The sequence below is a fragment of the Scyliorhinus canicula genome, chromosome 21 (assembly GCF_902713615.1).
Source record: "Scyliorhinus canicula chromosome 21, sScyCan1.1, whole genome shotgun sequence".
NCBI classification, from domain to species: Eukaryota; Metazoa; Chordata; class Chondrichthyes; order Carcharhiniformes; family Scyliorhinidae; genus Scyliorhinus; species Scyliorhinus canicula.
In genome coordinates this window covers 19,124,543-19,152,427 of record NC_052166.1, presented here as the reverse complement: position 1 = coordinate 19,152,427, position 27,885 = coordinate 19,124,543, and the positions used below count along the sequence as shown (strand labels likewise).

The 27,885-nt window shown below is 46.3% G+C and overlaps 1 protein-coding gene across 1 annotated transcript; it reads right to left on the bottom strand.

Moving 5' to 3' along the window:
* Positions 1-3,139: 3,139 nt before the first annotated feature.
* Positions 3,140-27,391, bottom strand: LOC119955658 (Golgi-associated plant pathogenesis-related protein 1-like). The gene is made up of 5 exons (XM_038782087.1): positions 27,303-27,391; positions 23,610-23,735; positions 11,110-11,328; positions 6,970-7,047; positions 3,140-3,370 (listed from the first exon to the last, which is right to left on the bottom strand). Exons 3-5 carry the CDS (start codon positions 11,324-11,326, stop codon positions 3,207-3,209), a joined length of 459 nt encoding a protein of 152 aa, XP_038638015.1. The 5' UTR covers positions 11,327-11,328; positions 23,610-23,735; positions 27,303-27,391; the 3' UTR covers positions 3,140-3,206.
* Positions 27,392-27,885: the final 494 nt, after the last annotated feature.

The window sequence follows — 27,885 nt, the reverse complement described above, 5'->3', positions numbered from 1 at the left end:
TAGGGTTTTGACAACAAATGCTGGCTTAGCCAACGACGCTCACATCCCATAAAAAATGAATTTAAAAAAAAATGGCCTGACTGACACTGCGACATTCTCTGCGATTATTGCCTCCTGCCCTCCTGTGTTGGGATTATGATGTGATGTGATTGACAAACTGCACACACTGAGCCCAGATTGGTTACTGCTCGTGAGTGAAATTCTCACCGTTAGAATCCGATCACAATAAAGACGTTGGGAGAGAGAGCTCAGTAGGAATTGAAAATACAGAGCAATAAGTGAACGATGATGGCAAAAAATGATCTTTAATGATTTTTCTCTGAAGAATTTCCCACAGAGTACAATTGGTTACAAGAGAATTGTGGAAGAGGCAGAATGTGAACACAAAACGTGAATCCACGGCACCTTTCACCCTATTTTCAATTCAAATTTACGAGTTCTACATTCGCGTTTAAACAGATCCCAACACCACAAGTGAAAAATCAGCAGGTCAGACATATGGGACTGGATTCTCTGAGCATCCGTGGGGGTGGAGAATGGCCGTTTACCCGGAAATCGAGACCAGCGCCGCTGAAGCGATTCTCCGGGGAATCTCTCGCGTGCGATCTACGCGGCATGGGTAGGGTGCCATTGACAGAGACCCCAACGCCGATTCTCCGCGCAAAACTCGCCGAGTTCTCGATGCCGTGGTTCTAACCACGTATCGGCCGTGAAGAATCTCGGGTGGTGGCTGCTCAGTCCGCGGCTGCCCTGGTGGGGGTGGTGCGATCGATCACCGGGGGGGCCTCATGGACGGGCAGGGGAGCGATCGGGTGGCACGGATCTGCGGGCACGCGCAATCTCAGGGAGGCCTACATTTCTGATGACATGTCCGCCATGTCGCACTGTGCGGCCACCGGAGGCTGCCGCGGTGCGCGGACTCCCGACCAGAAATGCGTCGGGAGAAATGCCAGAGCTACGAGAAGCACTCCGGGGCCCTGTTAGCTCCCTGTAGGTGGGAGATTCGCTCAGGACTTTCTTAAGGAAAGTCCAGAGTGAAACGCCAGCGTTTTTACACTGGCGTGGAGATATAGCCCCATTATTGGTGAATCCAGCCCAAGGTTCCAAATCAGTCACGAAATATGTGCATCACTGAGGCTTACTCCTCTCAGGTGGCATTAATGGTAAGATTGTATTTGCCAATAGAATGGTAGAAAATTAAATTAGGATGGTTCCGACTGGGGTTTAGAGTTGCCAACCTTCTCCCCGTGTCTGCGTGGGTTTCGCCCCCACAACCCAAAGATGTGCAGAGTAGGTGGATTGGCCACGCTAAATTGCCCCTTAATTGGAAAAAATAATTGGGTAATCTAAATTTATAAAAAAAAACTAAAAAAAAAAGAGTTGCCAACCTTCCAGCGACTCTTAAATTAAAGTTTACCGGCCCAGAAAAAAAGTCATAGAGGTAGCGACCGTTTCATCTTCTTTGAGCATGTCTATGAGAACCAAGAGGAAACCTTCATTGATCTCGCCGTGGAGCACGAGCTTCCTAGATGGGGGACAGAGGCCACCAGTCTGGGGCTCGTCACGAACTAAGATAAAGGTGGCACAGTGGTTAGCACTGCTGCCTCACGGCGGCGAGGACCCGGGTTCGATCCCGACCTTGGGTCACCGTCCATGTGGAGTTTGCTCATTCTCCCCGTGTCTGCGTGGGCCTCACCCCCACAATCTAAAGATGTGTGCAGGGTAGGATGATTGGCCACGCTAAATTGCCCCTTAATTGGAAAAAATAATTGGGTTTTAATTATTTTAAGAAAGAACTGAGATAAAAGCAGGCCCAAAGCAGGGCCTGGTGTTGTTGAGTCCTTCCAGCAAGGACTGTACTGGGAATGACATGCTCCTTAAGTAGCACTTTGTAAGTAGTTTAAATAACATTATGTTTAGTTACCGCTAGCCCCCCTGAATCATTGAAGTGCATTTTCATTTTTTTGTTAAAATATATTGTTGATAGGTGTGGCGAATGAAATGCTTTTGACTGGATACGGTTGGAGGGGGTCAGAAATCATGCGATGGGATCTCCAGAAATATGGCCTACCGGAGTTGGCAGTCTTGCTGAGGGGAGTGACCAAATGCCTTCCATCATCCGCTGTGAATCATCGGCACAAAGTGCCACTGAGTGTCAATACAGCGTGCACTGGCAACAGGAGAACAGTCACTTGCTCAGTCTCATGTGCTGAATCCCTGAGTGATCACTGGATGATTGTTTCCAGAGCCCGAGGAGAAACATTTCAGTGACACTGTGAGAAGTTCAACTGCAAACGTGGCAGCTTCATTTGAGAAGAGTGTTATTACGGCATATCAACAGGGCTCAGAAGGGGGTCCGTGCGCCTTTGTATTCACTGGGTGTTATTCAGTGGCTGATCGTTATGTGGGAAAGGAAGGTCTGACTGAAATCGGAAAGCATTTAAATCAGTGTATGGAGGGGAATGGGGAGTCAGAGACAAATGAATCCCAAGAGCAGGTGAAACAACTCAACCAAGCAGGTTAAAGTGCCTGATCTCCCCGGTCCGCTCCAGAGTGTACAAAGGAATACACGTTGCTGAGAGAGGTCTGAAGCATTTCTTTGCCTGTAACTCCATTTGAATTTTATTAAAGAAATACTGACCCATAATAACTCTGGACTTACTGGACACCCAGTACATCAACAGGTTTGTTCCCTCACAGTCCTGGGCAAACTACAGTGATCAAAACTGTGTTACATTACCCGCCAAGCACATTACAACAGTTATTTGCATTTGTCTAGTAAAAACATCCCAAGGCACCTCACAGGAATGACAGCAATCACATAAAGAGATATTAGTGACCAAAAGCTTGGTTAAAGAGGATAGGTTTGGAGGAGAGTCTTGAAGTGAGCTTGAGGCGTGGGGGGGGGGGGGGGGGGGGGGGGGGGGGGGGTAGTGAGGAGAATTGGAGGTTTGCTGCCAAAATCATGGGCGCTAATGATGGAATGACAGAAATAGGAGATGGGCAACCTTCTGGCTGTTGGTGTTATCTGCACGATAGAAGATCATGTTAAAAAATATATAATAGTAAAATCCACCCAAAACCTGGAAAGAAATCTTATTTAAATTCTAAATTAAGTCCCAAATGAAAGTATCAGTAATCCCATGCGGTCTCAGTATATTGCATAGCAGTGTTTCACAGTTGACTTTGTTCCTCCTCCTTCTTGGTCAATTTTTGCTGGGAGGCAAAACATTGTCCTTGAAGTAGCCAGGGTTGGTGATATTTCCCGCTGGTTTGTAGACTGCCACCACCATGAACGTGCCCTTCCCGTCTGTTGCACAGCCAGCGCCCACCTCTGTTGATGCCTTCCACACCAGCTGGGTGAAGTGCCCTGGAACCAGCACAAAGAAAAAGATGTGAATTTTTGCAGCGACAATCCCAACCTCAGGGTGCCTGAAGCATTTTACAGCTATTGAAGTGTAATAATTGTGTGAGATAGGAAATGCGACTGCCAATGAGTGCACAGAGCACGCAGTTATGTGATCATGACCAATACACCTGTGTCAGTGATTTTTGTTTGGAGATAAATATTGGTCAGGACAATGGGGAGAAAACCCTGCTCTTCTTCGAATAGTTCCAAGGGAACTAAGGCGTTTGACAAGGTCCCACATGGCAGACTGATACAAAAACTAAAATCGCATGGGATTCGGGTGGGCTGGCTAGATGGATACAGAACTGGTTTGGTTATGGAAGACAGTGTGTTTTTCATTATGGAGATCTGTAGCTAGTGGTTTTACGCAGAGATCAGTGCTGGGACCTTTATTGTTTGCAATATATACAAATTATCTGGAGGAATATGTGGGTGGTCTGATTAGTAAGTTTGTGGATGACACAAAGATTGGCGGAGTTGCTGATAGTGCCAAGGATTGTCAGAGGATACAACAGGATAGATAGATTGGAGACTTGGGCACAGAAATGGCAGATGGAGTATAATCAGGACAAATGCGAGATAATGCATTTTGGAGGATCAAATCTAGGTATGAATTATACTGTAAATGGCAGAACCCATTGGAACATTAACATGCAGAGGGATCTGGGCGTACAGGTCCACAGTCTCCTAAAAGTGGCAACACAGGTGCCCAATGTGATTAAAAAGGCATACTTGCATTCATATAATAATAATAATAATCTTTATTGTCACAAGAAGGCTTATATTAACACTGCAATGAAGATACTGTGAAAAGCCCCTAGTCGCCACTTTCCGGCGCCTGTTTGGGTACACAGAGGGAGAATTCAGAATGTCCAGTTCACCTAACAGCACGTCTTTCGGGACTTGTGGGAGGAAACCGGAGCTCCCGGAGGAAACTCACACAGACATGGTGAGAATGTGCAGGCTCCACACATACAGTGACCCAAGCCGGGAATCGAACCTGGGATCCTGGCGCATCAGTGCTAACCACTGTACTACCGTGCTGCACATCTGCTGGAGCATTGAGTACAGGAGTTGGAATATCATGTTGTAGCTATCTGAAACCTTGGTTAGGCCGCTTCAGGGGTAATGCGTGAAGTTCTGGTTAGAAGGTTATCGGAAGGACGTGGAAGCTTTTGGAGCGAGTGCGAAAAGGTTCACCAGGATGTTGCCTGTCTCGACAGTGTTGGTTATGAGGAGAGGTTGAATAAACTAGGATTGTTTTGAACGGGCCCCAATGTCTTGACCCCCCTCATGCCCTAACTCATCTATAAGAGGGTCCTCAGGTCCCCCTGCACCCCACTCAGACAGATGGTGCACCCCCAGCGTGAGCGAAATGCCAGCCTGGCACCTTGGCACTGCTGGCCTGGTAGTGTCTCTGCCATTGGGGGTAAACACCCCCCAAGTGCCATCCCGCCTGTCCCCATTTGTGGGGACCAGTACTGAACGCCGCTCACATAAAGTCTCCAAGGTGAAGGGGTTCGATCCCAAGCAAAGCCTAAGGTAGATCAGGCGCGTGCATATTAGAGTGAGACTAGCTACTCACTCTAATATGCAGATTTACCAAATACTGATCGAATGCGACTTCTCCCGAGATCCCGTTTGATCTCGTGATGTGTGGCGAGCGAGGTAAATCTGGGACAAGGCCTCTCCCGGTCTGTACTGCCTTTGTCGCACCCCACGGTTCAGGCGGGCCGAGAAATGGCCAAGTGTCATTTTGGGCGAATTTGGCGGGATGTTTTGTGCCGTCTGTAAAGGTGAGATTGAGATCTGTATTCAACCATATTTGGCATAAGAAATGAGTCCCTATGTCAATCTCGCAATTCTAAGGCTCCCTCGCTGTCTGATTTGCCCGACCTGTGCCTCGGCTACTCACCGCTTTTAATCACTCCCTCACCACTCACTCCAAGTCAACACACAAGCATGGCAGCGTGCACACCTGCTACTTGCTTTGCAGATGATGATCTGGCCAGATTCCACGCCATCGTGGATGTGTTCCCCCGAGGGGGTCAGAGAACCAGCAGTAGGGCCACCAATGCTGCCTGGGAGGCAGTGGCAGCTGCAGTAAGCGCAGGCAGCGTGACCAGGAGGACCACCGTCCAATTTAGGAAGAAGATGAACGACCTCCTACAGTCTGCAAGAGTAATTTACCACCAGTCTGCTGACATCAGTCCCGCCTGCCGCCTTTCAATTTTTTAACCCCTCGCATTCCTCCACTGCATCGTGACCGACTCCCAACACACTGTCGCTGAACCTTGGGCAGTAGGTTTCTTTCTTCTCAGGACTCGCCAGTCCTGGGCTGGAGACAGTGAATGTGTACATGGGTGTGGTTTAAATTTGGCACCAGGAAAGATGATCCAATGAGTTCACAATAGGGTGGATTAATCCAAGTCTTCCCTGCCACAAGATATGACGTCCCTCATGTTCACACATAAGCAATGAGGTGAAAAGCGGACAATCTGGTGCAGAAACCCACCGCCCCAGCCGGTGGGAAATGCATGCCCCCCCCCACTGCCACTTTTTACTCATGGAATGTGAGCGTCACAGGCAAGGCCAGCATTTATTGCCCATCCCTAATTGTCCTTGAGATGGTAATGGCGAGCTTCTTCTTGAACCATTGCAGTCACTCACAGTGCTGTTAGATAGGGATCTGGATTGCCCGCGGCAGGATGCTCCTTTTTGCCGGCAGCCCAGGGCTTTCCGGATGGCTGCCCTACAATGGGAAACCCCATTGACCAGCCGGAGTAACGGAGCATCCCGCTGGCGTGCTGAAACAGAAATGTGCCGCGGCGGGGTAGAGAATCTAGCCCAGGGATTTCTAGCACTTTGAGTCAGGACTCCGAGTGATGAAGGAATCCACAGATGTTCTGTGATTTGGAGAGGAATTTGCAGATGGAGGTGTTTTGTCTGTCTGTCTGTCTCTCTCTTTTGCAACTCAATAACATGACTGCCTCCATCTTGTACCATATTGCAAGATCTGAGCATGTTGTTATATGCTCTCTCTGCTGCCCTCTCTGTTGTGAACGTGCGAATAAAGTTGGTTCAATGATAAAGTTGCGCACATGTTAGTGTTACACAACGCAACACACAAAAAACTGTCTCTTTTCCTCTTTCTCTCTGTGACTTTTGTGGTTATAGATCATAGAATTTACAGTGCAGAAGGAGGCCTTTCGGCCCATCGAGTCTGCACTGGCCCTTGGAAAGAGCACCCTACCTAAGCACACCCCCCCAGCCTTTCCCCGTAACCCAGTAACCACACCCAACACTAAGGACAATTTAGCATGGCCAATCCACTAACCTGCACATTTTTGGACTGGGAGGAAGCCGGAGCACCCGTAGGAAACCCACGCAAACACGGGGGGGAACGTGCAGACTCCGCACAGTGACCCAAGCCGGGAATCAAACCTGGGACCCTGGATCGGTGAAGCAACTATGCTAACCACTGTGCTACCATCCCCCCCGAATGTGTATGTGTCGCTTTCTCAAATGACTTGTTTTTCTATTGAATATTTTTCTCTCACCTGTCCCACTCTTAAAACTCGGATCATTGAAGTCATATTTCTTGATTTCGTTGTACCAGGTTTCACTCACTTCAGTCCCTGAAAGAAAACAAAGATATGTACGACAGTTTTCGATAAGGTAGCTGCAGTGTTCGATAAGGTAGCTGTAGAGAAGATATTTTCACCTGTGGGAATTAAAATCAAAACTATAGGCCATAAATGTAATCTAGTCACTAATAAATCCAGTGAGGCATTCAGGCGAAACCTGTTCTGCCCGAGAGTCTGGTGAGAATCTGGAAGTTATTATCGTAAAGAGCTCAGATGAAAAGCATTTCAGGGGAAGCGAGATAATGAGGGAAAAAGTAATGCCTTATTGACCCAAATCTTCTGATCAGGTTCAGAACCCCTATTTCTTAGGGGCAGCAGGGTAGCATGGTGGTTAGCATAAATGCTTCACAGCTCCAGGGTCCCAGGTTCGATTCCCGGCTGGGTCACTGTCTGTGTGGAGTCTGCACGTCCTCCCCCTGTGTGCGTGGGTTTCCTCCGGGTGCTCCGGTTTCCTCCCACAGTCCAAAGATGTGCGGGTTAGGTGGATTGGCCATGCTAAATTGCCCGTAGTGTCCTAATAAAAGTAAGGTTAAGGGGGGGGTTGTTGGGTTACAGGTATAGGGTGGATACGTGGGTTTGAGTAGGGTGATCGTGGCTCGGCACAACATTGAGGGCCGAAGGGCCTGTTCTGTGCTGTACTGTTCTATGTTCTATGTTCTTACTCTGACCAGACAAAAAATACCCAATTATCTTCCTCCAAACTTTCTGGACAATCATCTGATGGAAGATTCTTCCAAACTGGCTCCACGCAGCAAATCTCAAAGGGGCCAAGGGAGAGAATCCATGCGGGCGTCACATTTCCATTATCCCGTTAGGAAAAAGTTTGAATATCCTTTTTAAAAAAAAAAAATTTAGAGTACCCAATTTTTTTTCCCAATTAAGAAGCAATTTAGCGTGGCCAATCCACCAACCCTGCACATCTTTGGCTTGTGGGGGTGAGTCTCACACAGACAAGGAGAGAATGTACAAACTCCACATAGACAGTGACCCGGGGCCAGGATTGAACCTGGGTCCTTGGCACCGTGAGGCAGCTGTGCTAACCACTGCGCCATTCTGCCGCCCGAGTTTGAATATCCTTCTTTGAAATGCTGCATAGAGATGGCAAGCGGGTAAGTGGGTAAAAGGGGTTCAGGTGAATGAGGTGCATGGGGTGGCATGGGTAGTTAAGTGCCTTTGGGCTTAGGGAGGGTCGGGTAATTGGATGATCAGGTAGGTATGTGTGGGGATCAGGGTGGGAAAGAAAGTGATTGTAGGTGTAGGCTGTCAGTTTGGTGGGGTGATGGGGTCAGATCCGATTGTGGTGGAATCAGGGGATTTGGGGTGGGGTGATCAGATGTGGGGATGGGGTGGGGTCAATGGAGTCAGATGGTGGAGTAGGGTCAGTTAGGTTGGGGCGTAACCATTGTTCGAGGGGAGGTGGATGGTTGGGTCACATCTGGTCAACGGGTTCTCAGAGAGTAGTGGGGGAGTTGAGGATTAATGTGAGTGATTTGGGGGTCAATTTGGGGTAAACCCAGGTGTTAGACGAGGCTTTAATCTGTCTACCATTTCTGGGTGTCCTGTACGTTGGAACTGTCTGAAGTCTCCGACTCTGACTCCAATGGGGTGAGCAGATGTGGGCAGTCGGGGGGATACATTTTTGGAGGGTCCCAAGGAGCAGGGTGATTGCTCATTAGAAGGTCAAACTTCCTGGATCCTCATGGAATCAGTGCGTTGAGATTTCTGAGGGTCTCGTAGTGCACCTGGTGAGAGCGTGCATTGATCCTGCTAATTATCCAGAGACTGTAGGATCAGGGCCATTATGATGAGATTAGATGATGACTCTGGGAGGCGGTGGGTGCAACATCACATTGGTGTAGACCCATTGGGCTGAATGACCTGTTTTCATTGTGAAACTATGTAATCCCACCCTCTTTCTCCTTCTTCCTGCTTCACACTGGCTTAATATCAAATGTGTTAGACTGAATGCAGTATCTGCTGCTTGGCCACGTTTTTCCTCAAGATTTGAAAACTCTGAAAATCCTCAACTTTCTTGACCTTTTCATCCTCCTAACAACCTTCACGCTTTTAAAACCGAAGCTTGATTTGTTTGTATTTTTGTTTCTCGATGAGGAGCTCATTGTGAGGAAAACAGATGGGAAGTTAGGGCAAGAGAAGGGAATGGGAGGAGTCAGCTTCGTTGACAGTGACTTTGGGGAATGAGTGGATATTGGAGTACGTTGATGGGGGTTAAAAGCAAAGTTAGGTGAAGTCCCGCTCTCCTACTACCTCTGTGTTTGCTGACCTGTATTGAGTTGGGAGTGTTCATCCTTGTATCTAAATCCCTCCATGGCCTCACCCCTTCCCTATCTCTGTAACCTCACGCAGCCCTACAGCACTGGATCTGTGCGTCTTGGGAATGTTTTTGTACCAATGGTGCTGTGCTTTTGATTCCCAGCTCTGGAATTCCTACCCTAAACCTCTTGAACTCTTTCTTCCTTTCAGAATCTCCTTAAAATCCACTTCTTCTATGGCTCAATGTCAAATGTGTTTGATGATGCTCTCTGTGAGGTGCTTGGAGATGTTTTACCATGTTTAGTGTACCCAATTAATTTTTTCCAATTAAGGGGCAATTTAGCACAGCCAATCCACCTAGCCTGCACGTCTTTGTGTTGTGGGGGTGAGACCCCCACAACACGGGGCGAATGTGCAAACTCCACACAGACGGTGACCCCGAGCCGGGATCGAACCTGGGACCTCGGCACCATGAGGCAGCAGTGCTAACCACTGCGCCACCATGCAGCCCAATGTTTTACCATGTTAAAAGCAAGTTCTTATTGTAGTGACAGCACAACCAGCAGGAGGGAAGGGTCTCAATTGCCTGCAAGATGTCTTTCAGATGATCTTTCACAGAGCATTACTGAGGCTGTTATCTGACATAATGTTCATGTGGCTATATCATGGATTGGCACCTCTAAGAAAGCAACTGAAACTTTAATGTGTCATTTACATAAGTAGAATTACCCAGAATTTAGAGTCATAGAATCTCTACACTGCAGAAGGAGGCCATTCGACCCTCTGAAAGAGTACCCTACCAAGATTGACGCTCCTGCCCTATCCCAGTAACCTCACGTAACCTTTTGAACACTAAGCGGCAATTAAGCATGGCCAATCCACCTAACCTGCATATCTTTGGACTGTGGGAGGAAACCGGAGCACCCGGAGGAAACCCACGCAGACACGGGGAGAAGGTACAAACTCCACAGAGACAGTCAATCAAGGCCGGAAGTGAACCTGGATCCCTGACGTTGTGAGGCAGCAGTGTTAACCATTGTGCCACCATGTCGCCGATTGAACACTGGATTGAGTTCAAAGATAAATGAGTGACGTAACCGTGAGGGTTCCTCAAAGCAGCCTGCGGCTGTTGTATTCCTTTCCTGCCACACCCTGTGCCACCTCCCACTGTATATGCACTAATTCAACCTTGTAGTAAAAATGCATATGATTCACTAAAATGAAAATAATTTGGGTCCTTCAGCTGAAGGGTAATTTTAAATGAAAGTAAAGCATTTTTTACCACCTCAGGACGTCGCAGTGTAGTTTACAGCCATTGATATAATGTAGAAAACACAGTAACTAATTTGCACATAGTAACTTCAAATCTACATAACTATCTTTGAGATCACATCCAGGCTGCATGGTAACTGAAAGAATATGAAAGTCACTGCCAATCAAATGGTCATGATGTGGAGATGCCGGCATTGGACTGGGGTGGGCACAGTAAGAGGTCTTCCTGGGCGGCTTGCGGCGCAGTGGTTAGCACTGGGCCTGCGGCGCTGAGGACCCTGGTTCGAATCCCGGCCCTGGGTCACTGTCTGTGTGGAGTTTGCACATTCTCCCCATGTCTGTGTTGGTTTCACCCCCACAACCCAAAGATGTGCAGGTTAGGTGAATTGGCCACGCTAAATTGCCCCTCAAAAGAAGGTCACTCTGAACTCTCAGTTCTTTGCCCGTGGGTCGTCACTCTGAACACTCAACTGTGAAGAGGGTCATGCCAGACTGTCATCTTTGTACCTGTGGGTAACTTTGCATCGCTGCTCCATTTGTACCAGAGATTCTCTCCGTAATTGGTGTCGCTGTGCTGGAGGCTATTGATATCAATGAGATGCTCTGCCCATTTCTGTGCTTGGGTGGAGAGGTCAGAGTTGAACTTCAGTGGCTGTGCCTGGTGTAGGGCTCGTAATCTGTTGTGTTCTTGAAGCAGTTCAGCAAGGAAAGCTTTTTTCTCCATGTCTGAAAAACATCAGATTATAATTGATAACACAGAGTATTGGTGAGGCTGCTCTGTGATGTAATGTTCATATTTCTACATCATGGATTGGTACCACTGAGAATGCAGCTGAAACTTAAATTTGGCATTTACATATGTAGAATTACCCAGCATTTATAGCACGGAAACAGGCTGTTCAGAAGCTAATTTGCATATTGGAATTTCAAGTCTGCACATATATCTTTGAGAGCATCTCAAGGCTGCATGGTAACTGAGGGGATACTAAAGAATGCAGCTAATCAAATGGTCAGTTGGCATGGACCATGGTTATATAAATACTGACCAGTAGACACCATGTTGGCCCAATGAGAGGCCATTGTGCCACCTTTCACTGGCAGGAGAGGTAGATGCGGGCAGATGTCAATATTAATATTGGGGAGGAGGCTTCTACTTTTTAACTTTGTATGCCAAATGAGGTCGATTGCAACAAGTTCAGATTAGAAGGAGAGTTTCATTCACCATCTCTTCTTCAATGCTCAAAGTCAAGTTTAGCTCAATCCGTTATTTGTTCTTCATGCTATCGCAGTGGGTAGCTCCCATTGTTCACTCACCCTCTGTACTGGGGTTTATGCTCCACTGGAGCTTCCTCCCACTTTACTTCATCTAACCCAGTCGGCATGTCCTCCTTACTTCCTCATGTGCTTGTCCAGCATCCCCTTATAGGTATCTGTGCGATTTGCCTTAATCACTCCTTATGATCGCAAGTTTCACATCCTTCCCATTCACTGGGTAAAAATGTTTCTCCAGAAGTTATCAAATAGAAAAGCCAAAGCTTCACCATTAAACTGAATGGGTGAAACAGACCCAGCTACCTGTGCGCCCGTAATGAATGAAGTCAGTAGGATTTTGCCTGGCCAGTTGCTCAGCCATATAATAATGAAGTGGTGGAATATATAGAACAAGGCAAGGGGCAAAAAACAAGCTTGAGAGATTAGGAAGTGAAAATGTCCACAAGTGGTTGTGAACAGTTTGTGTGTGTGTGTGTGTGTGTGTGTATGTATGCCAACGTGTGAATGTGCCTGAGGAAAGATTTCAATGTGTGTGCTTGTGCACGGTGGCTACCATCTCCGCCTCTGACCTAGTTTCACCTCAGGACATGATGGCCAAAGAAGGTGTGTTCACAAAGCACCAAACAGCTTGAGTACAAATCCTTCCAACTCACACTAAGACAGGTGGTAAGGAGAGGAATCCTTCAGCTATGTGAAGGAAGGAATATTAATTGGAGCCTCTAACATCAATATTCATAGCTCCAGGCTACAGCATGGTTGTAAAAGTACATGTTGCCACAGCACCTGTAACCCAGCCCCACCACCAAAATGTGTGAGCAATGGTCTGGGGGAGGGTGGCAGTGGGGGTGAATTATCCTCTGAGATCCTGCCAAACATTGGTTGGGATTTTGGTACATAATGAGGAAAAGCTCAATCCTATTGCTATCTCAGTATTCTGACTTCCCATGACAAAATGGGTGTCCTTGCCTGCCTAGGCCACACGAATGGCAGTGTGGGCCATAGATCCTGGGTCTCTGGCACACTTTTCCGCCCATGCATTGCGTTTACCACCATCTTGCATGGCTGCCATACAAACCAAGAGGGATAGTCTCCCTGGTTAGGCTCCACACCTCCCGGGACGGGAAAGCACCCCTGCAGCAGTTTCCTCACCCTCCAATTTAGGCCCAGCATTTACCACTGAAGACCTGATCTCACTGCCACAAAGGGTGTGCCTCCTCATACGAGCAGCAGTTTTGGAATGAGTAGGAGTGCGTTGGTATTTGGAGCCTCCACATTAGAACAGTACAGCACAGAACAGGCCCTTCGGCCCTCGATGTTGTGCCGAGCAATGATCACCCTACTTAAACCCACGTAACCGGTATACCCGTAACCCAACAATCCCCCCATTAACCTTACACTACGGGCAATTTAGCATGGCCAATCCACCTAACCCGCACATCTTTGGACTGTGGGAGGAAACCGGAGCACCCGGAGGAAACCCACGCACACACAGGGAGGACGTGCAGACTCCACACAGACAGTGACCCAGCCGGGAATCGAACCTGGGACCCTGGAGCTGTGAAGCATTGATGCTAACCACCATGCTACCGTGAGGCCCAGACATATGTCTGGGTGAATCTGTATGGGTTGTTAGGAATGAGAAGGCCTTGTTTGAATGTACTGTGTGCTGTTGTGACTGAATTATGAGGGTACAGAAAGAAGTGCCTGTAGTCATTGCATGTGGTGATGTCAAGGTCCTAGACCAGACCCCAACAGTGGTTAGGATACTGCACAGAAACCCTGCATAAGATAAAGATGCATGGCACTAAGGGTAAAGTAGTAGCATGGATAGAGGATTGGTTAATTAATAGAAAGCAAAGAGTGGGGATTAATGGGTGTTTCTCTGGTTGGCAATCAATAGCTAGTGGTGTCCCTCAGGGATCAATGTTGGGCCCACAATTATTCACAATTTACATAGATGATTTGGAGTTGGGAACCAAAAGCAATGTGTCCAAGTTTGCAGACGACACTAAGATGAGTGGTGAAGCAAAACGTGCAGAGGATATCGGAAGTCTGCAGAGGGATTTGGATAGGTTAAGTGAATGGGCTAGGGTCTGGCAGATGGAATACAATGTTGACAAATGTGAGGTTATCCATTTTGGTAGGAATAACAGCAAACGGGATTATTATTTAAATGATAAAATATTAAAGCATGCCGCTGTGCAGAGAGACCTGGGTGTGCTAGTGCATGAGTCACAAAAAGTTGGTTTACAGGTGCAACAGGTGATTAAGAAGGCGAATGGAATTTTTTCCTTCATTGCTAGAGAGATGGAGTTTAAGATTAGGGAGGTTATGCTGCAATTGTGTAAGGTGTTAGTGAGGCCACACCTGGAGTATTGTGTTCAGTTTTGGTCTCCTTACCTGAGAAAGGACTAAAATGGCACTGGAGGGTGTGCAGAGGAGATTCACGAGGTTAATCCGAGAACTGAAGGGATTGGAGTACGAGGAGAGGTTGAGTAGACTGGGACTGTACTCACTGGAATTTAGAAGGATGAGGGGGGATCTTATAGAAACATGTAAAATTATGAAGGGAATAGATAGGATAGATAGGATTTGGGCAGCACAGTAGCATTGTGGATAGCACAATTGCTTCACAACTCCAGGGTCCCAGGTTCGATTCCGGCTTGGGTCACTGTCTGTGCGGAGTCTCCACATCCTCCCTGTGAGTGCGTGGGTTTCCTCCGGGTGCTCCGGTTTCCTCCCACAGTCACAAAGATGTGCAGGTTAGGTGGATTGGCCATGATAAATTGCCCGTAGTGTCCAAAATTGCCCTTAGTGTTGGGTGGGGTTACTGGGTTATGGGGATAGGGTGGAGGTGTGGACCTTGGGTAGGGTGCTCTTTCCAAGAGCTGGTGCAGACTCGATGGGCCGAATGGCCTCCTTCTGCACTGTAAATTCTATGAAATTTAGATGCGGGCAGGTTGTTTCTACTGGCGGGTGAAAGCAGAACTAGGGGGCATAACCTCAAAATAAGGGGAAGTAGATTTAGGACTGAGCTTAGGAGGAACTTCTTCACCCAAAGGGTTGTGAATCTATGAAATTCCTTGCCCAGTGAAGCAGTTGAGGCTCCTTCATTAAATGTTTTTAAAGATAAAGATAGATAGTTTTTTGAAGAATAAAGGGATTAAGGGTTATGGTGTTCGGGCCGGAAAGTGGAGCTGAGTCCACAAAAGATCCGCCATGATCTCATTGAATGGCGCAGCAGGCTCGAGGGGCCAGATGGCCTAGTCCTGCTCCTAGTTCTTATGTTCTTATGTTCTTATGTTATGTTTTATTTTCATTTTGTAAAACTGTGAGGAAAAGATACCTTGCTCCAGGAGTAATTGCACAAAGAAATAGGGATATGAATATTAAAACAAACATTTTTACTGGCGCAGTATTAAAATCTTTAACATCACACCAGAAAATAACTTACAATTACCCCTTAAACTACACCACTCAGTACAGAGAATACAATACCCTTAACTGCTACAACAAAAACAGAAAATATTGAACAATCTCGGCACGTCTGACAGCATCTGTGGAGAGAAATGGGAGCTAATGTTTCAAGTCTGGATGACTTTGTCAAAACTTAATACTATCTTTATTCCCACTCAAATAACAAGAGGAAAAAAAGAATCAGCTCTCATTCCAATTTAACTACCGATGGCATGTGGAAATACTTGCTTTACAAATATATTCTTTGAGAAAGAGAGATCTTTTGACACTGCTTTAAAGACAAGATCTGACTCCTGGCTGACCCAGGCAGAAACTCTGGTTGTCTTTCTGCAGAAGCTTTTTCAGCTTGTTATTGCTCCCCTTGTCCTCAAACAAGTCGGCACTAGTTTTTAAATCTATTTTAACTGAACTTCAGAGCGCAAACTGCTTGACTTCTGGTCACAGTTTCATTCTAGAACACCCCTGACCTGCTTTTCCTGCAAAACGCCTGATACCTTAGCTCCAGCCAGTAATTACATCATCTTACCAAGCTGAAATCTAACTCCACAGGGAGTCCCCTTAATCAGAACAAAATTCCATTAGCCCAGGCTTTTTACGATGCTTTTAAATGTATACTGTCTCCCAACCTTTCACACCAAGATTATGTTAAAATATGACTGTGCCAGTCACACATACTAATAATCCAGGCTTTTAACCCTTATTGTACTAAATACCTATAATACAATATATCTGAAATGTCTATATTCATCAGTGAATGCTTCAAACACTATGAAAATCTATCAACTTTGATCACTTCTAGTGACAGAATTTCCTTCCCTGTCACCATAACCTGGTTAGCATCTACCTCCTTTTTAAAGGCAGATGCAAAGTACTCATTTGATATCTCAACAATGATCCCAGCCTCTATGTGTAAATTCCCTTTTCGGTCCCTAATCGACCCTACTCCTGTTACTATCTGCATGTCTATAAAAAACTTTGGGATCCGCACGAGAGAACAGTTGCACTGTGTTGAATATTCACTGTTCTCTCCATTGTTCTCTCCTTGTGTCATTGTCAGTTTAATGTGAAACATCTGTAGAACCATAAGTCTGTGGACTGCACTGAAGGACATGTAAACTCGGCTACCTTGAACATGGTCAGATGCTCAGGAGATAGCCAAATCAATGTTCTCGCTAAACTTCTCACTCACAAACTGCAGGTTGCCACATGGGCAACACATAAGGTGACCCCTTTATGTTCTGCGTGACTGTGCAAATATATTCAAAGGGGCTTAAATAAATCACGGTGGAAAAAGAAATGAAGGTACGCTGACCCTAACCCTGTTCTTGCAAAGTTGGGTTGGGTCGCTGTCCTATAGAAACCATTGGCAACACTTCATTTTTAACCCAGAGCAAGATTCGGGTGGAATGTGAAATGCCAAAGTACAGACCTTGAGTATTTTAACGTCAGGGCCTTAATTAAATGCTGTCACTTCATTACCGATCTGAAACAAATGTGAAGGAGCAGTGTGACCTCCAGCAACTATTTAGACACTAAGGAGCAATTTATCATGGCCAATCCACCTAACATGTATATCTTTGGACTGTGGGAGGAAACCGGAGCACCCGGAGGAAACCCACGCACACACGGGGAGAACATGCAGACTCCACACAGACAGTCACCCGAGGCCAGAATCAAACCTGGATCCCTGGTGCTGTGAGGGAGCAGTGCTAACCACTGTGCCACCGTGGTTACTCGGGTTAGAATTCCACAATGGCAGATGGTGAAATTTGAATTCAATAAAAATCTGGAATTAAAAGTCTAATGATGACCATGAAACTGTTGTTGATTGTCATTAAAAACCCATCTGGTTCGTGAATGTCCTTTAGGAAAGGAAATCTGTTGTCCTTACCTGGTCTGGCCCACAGGTGACCCCCAGACCCACAGCAATGCGGTTGCCTCTTAAACCAGGAGTAGGTAACAAATGCTGGCCCATGAACAATTTTTTTTAAATGGAGCTGCTTCTTCGCAGCGCTGGATTGTGAGGGTAAGTCAAGCTGAGGGACATTTTTTATGGTACTAGCTGCTATATTCTGGTAGGTATGTGTAAAAGCTTCTTTGAAGTGTGTAGGATGGGTCAGTAAGTATATGAGGATATGGGATGGGCAAGGGGCTAATGTGCATAAGGTGGCAGCTGGGTAGGGTAGGGCAACAGTTGGACAGGATGGTAGGGTGCTAGATGGTTAAGGTATGTTGTGGGCCAGAGTTGCGAAAACTCCAAAATATATCATTGAGTTCACCTAGCCTACAACTGTTTATTACAAACCGCTCCAAAATCCAAATCGAAAGTAAAAACTCAGAGCCACAGCCCAGCTCCACCCACACAATGACATCACTGAAGCCATGTGATTAGACAAAAACATTTCTCAAAGGGACACTCCCGTGACAGATGACACGGTGGTATGTGGGATAGGTGATAGCATAGCAGGTGGATAGGGTGGCTGGGTCATAGGAGCCAGGTGGGTGCCAGGGTGGCAGGTGTGTAGTGTGGCAAGTGGTAGGGTGGCAACTCAGTAGGGTGCTAGCTGAACAGGATGGCAGCTGGATGGGGTGGTTAAATAGATAGGTTGCCAAGTGGGTGAAGTGGATGTGGATAGGGTGGCGGATAGGTAGGGTTGCAGGGTGGTAGGTTGGAGAGTATTGGGGCCTGGTGGGGGTGGGAATTCCTAAGGAACCAGTGGAGTAAAGGGGAAGTCTGATACTGACGGCAGACTCAGGGTTCAGTGTGAGTAATTGTGGATGGAGGGATAGGTGGGAGAATAGTCTACTGTATAGTTATCCAGGACTAGGTTTTATTCTGTCTAATATTTCTTGGTAACTATCCAAGTAAGGAGGTTGAAACTGAGTGAAGTCTCTGACTCTAACTCAGAGTTAGGGGCCTTTTTGGATGAATTGGCCACTGGAATTTCACACTGCCTGGGCAATTCCCACAGTCCTTACATTGGGACTTCTGAGAGGTCTTCTAATGTATGTCCTGTCCACAACTGTTCTGAGATTGGAAGATCTGGGCCAATATCTATCAATAACTGGGTGGAGTTCCTGAGAGTAGTGTCTTAGGCCCAACCATCCTCAGCTGCTTCACCAATGACCATCCTTCACCATAAGGTCAAAAATGGGGATATTTGCAGATGACTGCACAATATTCAATTCCATTAGTGAGCCCGGGTCGACCGATCTTAAATCCTGAAACTTCCCTAACACCTTACTAGATTTAAATGGTTCAAGGAGACAGCTCGCCACCTTCTTCAGGGCAATCAGGGATGGGCAATAAATGCTGACCTCGTCAGTGACATCCACACTCCATAAATTAATGTTGAAAAAAGCTTTTCACTCAAGAAAAGTGGATTGTGAGGGTGATCTAATCGGGACCTTTAAAATTAGGTTTGAGTGGTTGACAAAGAGAAGACATTTCCATTTGTGAGGAAAATAAATTTTCATAAATATAACAGCCACAAATAAACCTGATAAAAAATTCAGGAAAATCTTTGGTTTTCAAAGAATATGGAGCTTGATACCACAAGGAAGAGTTGATGTGAATAACATTGATGCTTTTAAGTGGAAGCTCTGTGTAAGGTCGAAAAGTGTCGATGCATAATGGAGATGATGTAAGGGGTGGCAAGAATGTGTGGAGCATTAAAGCTGATCGATCCAGAATGGCCAGGTTAAGTGCTATAAATTCTCAATAATTTCATGTGATTAAATCGTCTGCCTTTTATATCTGTCAAACTGCTTTTGTGCCCTCAGAAAAACCCATTACTCAAACTATCATAATGAAGGTGAATGTATTTACATATATACAAGTTATACTTTACATAGCACCTCAACCCTAGTGCAGACCTTGCTGAAGGGATAGGCTTGATCAGGCTCTGAGTTAGGCCTGCTTTTATCCCCTGCCGTAACAAGCCCCAGGTAGTTGACCACCGCCCCCCCTACCTAGGGAGCTCTTATTCCATGCGTCTCACCGGGAGACCAATAGCTGTTTCCCCATGGTCCTCATGGGAATTATAACAATTAACTCCTAAATCCCGCAAGTCTCACCAGGTGATATTATTGTCCCAATCACACTGTGGTGAAGTAAAATTTCCGACTACTCCAGTTGGTTCTTTATCCATTGTCTTTTTAAATTTATCCCACAGTTCTGGACTCCCTGGCCTGCAGGCCTATAGAAACCCACCCCAGTAAGAGTTTACTGTCTTATCATCTCTTAATTCTACCCAAAATGATTCTATCTCTGTCTTTTGCTGTTTTATGTCTTCTCTCACTTGTGCCTCATATTAGAGTTTATATAGACAGCGATCTCCTTTTCTCCTGACGATCAATTTTGATCTTGCCTAATGTATTCCACTGATAGGAATCATTCCATCATCTCTCTCTCTGGCACTAATAATGTCCAATCTATCAATCCTTGCAAGACCTTATGGATCACCCATCTTCTTGACAGACTTAATACTTGCTGTAGCACAGAATATAATCACAGATAACAATTAAATGGATTGTGAACAGAGTGGGAAGTTTAGAATTTGGAAAAAGTGGGAATTCAGTCCACAGACTGAAGGAGGTGCTTCTTTGTTACTTTAACATTTGTATTTTCTTGTGTGAGCTTGAGATAGTAAGTATTTAAAATTCTGTTCAGTGTTTCAGTACTAGCAAAATAAGTATTTTTAAAAAATGTCAATAAAAAAACAGAAAAAGTTAATTGTTTTTAAATAAATACAGACTAAAAGATGTGAGCAGGGCACTCATTAAAACTCATAACTATTGTGTAGTATTAACTCTTCCTCAAGCTTTTCCCTGAATTCTACAAACTACAAACCTAAAAATACATCTTTTTAGTCTGAGTTTCCAACTCACTGAGGAGGGACAGGTCAATTAATATCCAACAACCTGCTCTGAAAACTCTGCTGACACTTTGGCAGTTGTGACAAATTCGACCACAGCAACTGAGACGAACCCTAACATGCTAAAACAATCATCAACATTCTAAATAAAACAACCCGTCAGATTCTCAGAAAAGTCAATTCACCTGATAAATAATAATAATTGCTTATTGTCACAAGTAGGCTTCAATGAAGTTAATGTAAAAAGCCCCTCTTCGCTACATTCCGGCGCCTGTTCAGGGAGGCCAGTACGGGAATTGAACCGTGCTGCTGGCATTGTTCTGCATTACAAGCCAGCTGTTTAGCCCACTGTCCCAACATTAACAGATACTTTTAAAACTTTCAGGATCCAGATCTGCTTCTTTGTCAAACACAAATCAGTTCTTCCTTTGGCCACACCCTACCCGCATACCAGTTTCTTTGAAATTTGTTAATTAGTTTTTGAGATATTTAATTAACAGAATAACAGGGATAAAAACATTACCGCCACCCACCTTTGGAGGGGATAAGGTAAGGACCAAAGAGAAAGAACTGAGATATTTAACCCAAATTCAAAAAAGAGTGAGATTTTCATGTGGCTTCCATTTAGCTTGGAGTCGACTTCTTCTGGACTAGAAAAACAAGTTGGTGATTGGTTTGTGAGTAATAGTATTTTTTGTTCTATGTTCAGTAAACGGTGATGATTCGTTTATGTGAACAAAACTATTTATCCAATTATTGATAAATAAATTTTTAAAAGGCAAAATATAGTAGGCAAGCATTGTGTTGGGACAATAATGTGTGGAAACTTGTGGACAAGATTACTGTCCTGTTTCCTGTAGCTTTTTCTTATTCTTTCATGGATTGTGGTCGCTGCAGACGAGGACAGCATTTGTTACCCATCAGTAGTTGCCTTAGAACTGAATGGCATGTTGCGCCATTAATTAAGAGTGAACCACATTGCTGTGTGTCTGGAGTCATATGTAGTCCAGACCAGGCCACATGATGGCAGATTTCGATTCCCAAAAGGCATTAGTGAACCAGATGGGTTTTTACAACATAGAATTTACAGTGCAGAAGGAGGCCATTCGAATCTGCATTCTGCTTCAGCCCACAGACCTGCCCCATACCCGTAACCCAGCAACCCCACCCAACCCTTTTGGACATTAAAGGCAATTTAGCATGGCCAATCCACCTAACCTGCACATCGTTGGAGGAAACTGAAGCTCTAAGGAGGAAACCCACGCAGACATGATGAGTAGGTGCAGACTCCGCATAGACAGTGAAGTGATAGTGCTAACCACTGTGCTACCATGCCACCCACAATTGATGATAGTTGTTAGATATCTTAATTGAATTCAAATTCAACCTTATTCAACCAAATTCAACATAGAGAACCTAGTGGAATGGTGCAACGACAACAATCTATCCCTCAATGCCAGCAAAACTAAAGGGCTGGTCATTGACTTCAGGAAGCAAAGTACTGTACACACCCTGTCTGCCTCAACGGAGCCAAGTGGAGATGTTTAACAGCTTCAAATTCCTTGGGGTGCAGATCACCAAAAATCTGTCCTGGTCCACCCACGTCGCGCTACCATTAAGAAAGCATAACTGCCGTCTCATCCAATTTAAGGTGCTGCACCGGGCCCACATGTCCGGGACTAGGATGAGTAGGTTCTTCGGGGGTGAGGACAGGTGCACCAGATGTTCGGGGAGTCCTGCGAACCACGCCCATATGTTCTGGGCATGCCCAGCACTGGAAGAATTCTGGAAGGGGGTGGCGGTGACGGTGTCGAGGGTGGTTGGATCCAGGGTCAAACCAGGGTGGGGACTCGCGATTTTTGGAGTTGCGGTAGAGCCGGGAGTGCAGGAGGCGAAAGAGGCCGGTGTCCTGGCCTTTGCGTCCCTAGTAGCCCGTCGAAGGATTCTGTTACAATGGAAGGATGCAAGGCCCCCAAGTGTGGAGACCTGGATCAGTGACATGGCGGGATTTATAAAATTGGAAAAGGTCAAATTTGCCCTGAGAGGATCAATACAAGGGTTCTATAAACGATGGCAGCCTTTTTTGGACTTCCTGGCTCAGAGATAGGTAACTGGGTCAATAGCAGCAGCAACCCGGGGGGGGGGGGGGGGGGGGGGGGGGTGCATTATTGTAATGTTTATTCTGTAACTTTATAGTGTATTAATATGCGTTGTTGTTAAAATGCTGGGTTGTTCATGGGGATGGGGCAAATGTATATGATTGTTAATATTATTGTTATTTTCGATATTTTACTAAGGTGCGTCAATGTTGTATAAAATCAAAATTTCTCAATAAAAATTATTTACAAAAAAAAAAAGAAAGCATAACTGCCTTTACATCCTCAGGAATCGAAGTAAATTTGGCATGTCCACAATAACTCTTAACAACTTTTACAGATGCAACATAGAAAGCATCCTATCTGGCCGCATCACAGCCTGGTATAGCAACCGCTCGGCCCAAGAAACTTCTGAGAATTGTGAACACAGCCCAGTCCGTCACACGACCGTGCCTCCCATCCATTGACTCTATTTACACCTCCCGATGCCTGGGGAAAGCGGGCAGCATAATCAAAGACCCCTCCCACCCAGCTTACTCACTCTTCCAACTTCTTCCATCGGACAGGAGATACAAAAGTCTGAGAACATACACAAACAGATTCAAAAACAGCTTCTTCCCTGCTGTTACCAGACTGACCCGATTAATACTACACTCCTGTATGCTTCACCCAATGCTGTGTCGATGTATTTACATTGTGTACCTTGTGTTGCCCTATTATGCATTTCCTAAATGATCTGTTTGAGCTGTTCACAGAAAAATACTTTTCACTGTACCTCAGTACACGCGACAATAAACAAACAAATCCGACAAATCCAATTCCACCAACTGCCAATTGTCAGTGAGATTCAGAGAATCAGGGGGCTGCCATGCCAGATGGCAATGTTTCCCAGTGACTTCCATCGAAGAATTGCCTGATAACCAGCCTATTCCTATTTTAACATAGTTTAAACTCATTTTCCCTGGTTATTCCCAGTTAAATTGAAATAATCTGTCACAGGGTACATTTAAAAAAATCTCTATCAACTTCCCTCTAACTGTAGACTGGTCTGAACAAATGACCTTGCTTCTTATTCCAATCCTAGTAATTAAACAATGGTTAATTCGCAGAGATCTCTTTTGACCCCTTTACTGCAAAGTACTCCTGATGTAGTCGAGCCAACAACCTGTGCAATGACAGAATGGTCTCTTTTCGTTTCCACTGAATAGTTCTATAGATAGATTCCAATCGCTGGAACAGGTGGATTGACTTAAAATGTTTTTAAAGTATAAAATGTTCTGCTTACCTGTGCTAACAGAGGGTGCAGATCTTGAAATGTGTGTTTCTATCGGTCTGGCACTTGCATGAAAGGGCACAGAATTTCTCAGACCCGAATAACTGGAGCACCGTCACAAGGAATCCTGCACTGACCCTGCAGGTGTAAAAGGCGGAATTGAAATGTGAAAGGAATGTGGAGCAGTAGACAGTCCCAAAGTCTTACAGAAGCTTCATGATTTATTTCATGCCATTTTGCGGGTCTGAGATGTAGAGGAGCAGATCATCCGCATTGAATGCGACTCTGTACTCCCTGCCTCCCCTTGGATATCCTTCCAACCTCTCACGTCTCGCAGGGCGACAGCCAGGGGTTCAATTTCCAGGGCGAACAGGAGCCGGGACAGTGAGCATCCCTGCAGTGTGCCTCTGTGCAACAGGAAGTTTCAGAGCTGGAGGTGTTGGTCTGTACGCTCACCTTTGAGTGTGGTGTAAAGGAGTTTCATCAGTGAACTGAACCCTGAACCGAGCCCAAACCGCTCCAGTACCTCTTTTATGCATCCAGAGAGAGACGATCACTGCAGTGATATGCCTGTAAACAATATTGTAGATAGTTGGTGGTGTGACTTCCAACCAGCAGGTGGCAGTACAGATCCACCATGCGGTCAGGTGAATATTTGAGAAGGCACTCAGCTATAAGTGAGGGCAGATCCAGTGATCCCGAGATGGTTATAAGACGTACATGAGGACAGTCGTGCATGGGAGTAGTTCAGGGGAGTCAAAAGAAACTCCACGATAACTTGCTCGGTATCAGATCATTATCTTATCGTGTGTGATTTGATAAAGATCCTGGTTTAGAAAGTCACAAGTCATTTGGTAGATTCCTTGCTAGACATCGAACACCAAACATGCTCCAATACCTCAATGAGGTATGCCCACTCGACTCTGTTGAAGGCCTTTCATGCATCCAGGGAGACAATCACCTCTGGCGTTCTCTCTCCAGATGGGGTCAGCATCACATTCAGCAGTCGTCTGATGTTCGCAGTTAGCTGTCTACCCTTGACAAAGCCCGTCTGGTCCTCTGCAAACACCTCTGGTACGCAGTTCTCCAGTTTCCTGCTCTGGACTTTTGCGAGTATTTTCGCATCCGCGTTGAGCAGTGAAATTGGACTATATGATTCGCATTCCGCCAGGTCTTTGTCCTTTTTGGGTATCAGTGATATGGTGGCCAGTTCTAGCATTGGAGACAGGATGCCCCTTGCCAGGGAGTCTGTGAATCTCTCCCACAGGTGCAGGGCATGAGCCGGTGTAAATGTTTTGTAGAAGTCTACTGGGAACCTGTCAGGTCCCAGTCCTTCCTTAACCACAGTCATCCTTCTCCCTCAGGTGCGTCTCTTGGAAGAAGACTATGTCAGCTTTCAAACTTCTCAGATGGGAGAAGACTCTGGATGATTTCACTGGACCGTTAAGTTCCCTGACGTTCCAGGTGATACTCCTGGGGGGGTAGAACCCCCCCCCCCCCCTTCCTGCAGGATCAATCATACTTTCTGGTGGATGCACCCCTGAACTCGGGGGTCTCTCTTTGTTAGCGGGCCATCCAAAATGGCTGCAGCCATCAGTCACCATGAGGCCAGGCCCCTTGTCTCCGGGGTTTCCCTTTGTCCAGAGACCATCCAACATGGCCGCCACCTGTTCGTATGCCACATGGAGGCGCTCCTGCACTCCGGGGTTTCCCTTTGTTTAGAGACCCTCCAAAGTGGTTGCTTGCGGTGTCATCTGGTTCCATCAACCTGAACCTGAACTGCTGAAGCCATCTGGAGCCCTTCCCTTCCTTATCGTTATGCTCCCCCCCCCATGGTCCCCCTTCCCCACTCTGTCCCCCTTTCTACCCTCTCCGCCTCCCCGTGCCCTTCCCACCTGTTCATGCCCCTACCTTCACCTTCACTATCCCTGTGGTTCCACCCTCCCCGTCAGTCGCTCCCTCCCTGCTGGGAAATGCGCCATGTGGCGCTAACTTTCCCTGCTAGTGTGGTTGCCCCCTTCCCAGGGTTGATCTTTCCCCCTCCTTATACTCAATCAATTGCTGTTCCCTCTGACTCCTCTTCAGCCTTTCCTGTGCTCCGCTGCCGTCGCCCCTTCCTTCCTGTGAGCTGGTGCTCTTGCTCAAAGCGAGTATTGTCCGGCGCAAAAATTGTTCATGCACATGACTTTTCTTTTTCTTTTCTCTCCCTGCGTTTTCATCATCGCTGCTTTGTCTGCTTTTCGTCTAGGCCATTTTCCCGCACGAACCCATCCGCCTCTGCCAGGGTGGTGAAATAATGAGCTGGATTCTCCGTCGGCGAGTTCCTCCGTTTCACCGACAGCGCACTCACACCCGCGGATTTCCCAACGGCGTAGGGATGCTCACAATGGGAATGCTCACAATTGGCCGGCTGCCAGACAGAGAATCCCGCTGCTGGTGGGGGTGTGTCGCACCAGAAAACAGGTGCGGAAGGACGGCGAATCCTGCCCAATGTTTTTTGTTCTGGAATGTCACCCGGAGCCTGCCGGGGATTAACATCCCAAATTTTATTCCGTTCTTGTACAGGGCCAATTTTGTTTGGTTAAATTCGGCCCCGCGCTTTGTCAGGTCTGCCTCAATATCTTGGTCCACCCCTATTCTGTGTCCTTCCCAACAGCTGGTTTTGGTCTGCTGAGCCCAATGCAGGATCCTCTCCCGATCCTGGTACTTGTGGAACTTGCTGATTATCACCTTTAGACTGGTTCGCCTAATCCTTGGCTTTCCCTTTCAGGCTCCCTTGCTTCACCACCAACCTTTTTATCTCTGCTTGTCACTCCTGTCTCCTGTCAATCTCTGCTTGACCAGATCCAGGATTGTCTTCCCCTGAATCTCTAGCTTCTTCCCCATTCCGTTGAGCTCCATCTGCATGATCTCCACTTTGAACTCTTCTTTCATCACGGTCAATTCCGTAATGAGGAATGTCTTCTATCCCTCTCCAGGTATTGGGGGGACGGGGGATGGGGGTGGGGGGAGAAACGGCAGAGAGCCCATTGTCCAGGTCATCAGTCTCCCTCTCTTGGGGATGGCTGGGTTCCGCCGACTCGCTCGCTCGCTGCTCCAGCCCTGTTCCACCGCTTGTGTTTTCCCTGTGGCCTCTTGAGCTACTACTTGCTGGCATATTGCTCTTGTTCCTCTTCTTTTTCTATTTAAGGATAGGATAAGCCCGAATTTTTGGATTAAATTCATCCAAGTGCCTATTTGACTGTATTCTGAAGGAGAGCTCCCCCCCAATGTGCGACTGCTCAGCACGGTCCCGTCACCGTACGTTTCAATATCCTAACATTTGAGACTGTTGTAAGAGGTAGATCTGACTCCTGTCAGAACCAGGCAGAAACTCTGGCTGTATTTCTTCAGAAGCTGCCTCTCAGCTTGTTTCAGTTTACCTTACAGCCACACAATCCTGAACTGCAGGGACAGGTTTAGTTTGACCAGAGGCCTTGTGTTCAAGCTGATTCTAGACATTCAGGAGGCATCAAATTAAATGACCAGAAATCCAATTTCTCGAGAAGTTAGTATTGTTTTTAATTTTGGTGTAATAGCCACTCCCTGTCCCATTTGCCGCAAAATATCACTTCACCAAAAGACAGTCTGATGTCACCAAACATAATTCTAGCAAACAGAACAGAACTGAGGGAAAAGTAACTCTCCGAAAAAAGGAAAACTTACATTTATAGAGAGCCTTTCACAAACTCTGGGTGTCCCAAACAGTTAATGAAGAACTTCCTGAAGCGATGGAAATGCGCCGCTGCTGCCAGTTTGTGCACAGCAAGCTCCCACAAACAGCAATATGGCAATGACCTGATAATGGGGTTCAGTGATGTTGACTGATGAATAAATATTGGCCAGGACATCAGAGGAAACTGCCCTCATGTTTTTCGTACATCTGAGAAGCCTAGGTTTAAGGCCTCGTCTGAAAGTCAGCACCTCTGACAGTTTAAAACTCCTACTGGCGTGTCAGTCCGGAGTGTCAGTCTGGAGTGTGTACTTTTAATCTAAAAATCTTTTATTGTCACAAGTAGGCTTACATTAATACTGCAATGAAGTTATTATGAAAAGTCCCTAGTCGCCTGTTCCGGTGCCTGTTCGGGTACACCGAGGGAGAATTTTAAACGTCCAATTCACCTAGCAAGCACATATTTCAGGACTTTTTGGAGGAATCATATAGTAATAGAATTTACAGTGCAGAAGGAAGCCATCCAGCCCATCAAGTCTGCACCGGCCCTTGGAAAGAGCACCCTATCCAAGCCCA

Coding starts and splice junctions, on each gene's coding strand:
- LOC119955658 (XM_038782087.1), bottom strand. CDS start 11,326: ATGGAGAAAAAAGCTTTCCTTGCTGAACTGCTTCAAGAACACAACAGA. Junction 7,048..11,109: donor CGATGCAAAGTTACCCACAG/GTACAAAGATGA, acceptor GTTTTCTTTCAG/GGACTGAAGTGAGTGAAACC. Junction 3,371..6,969: donor GAGTTTTAAGAGTGGGACAG/GTGAGAGAAAAA, acceptor TGCTGGTTCCAG/GGCACTTCACCCAGCTGGTG.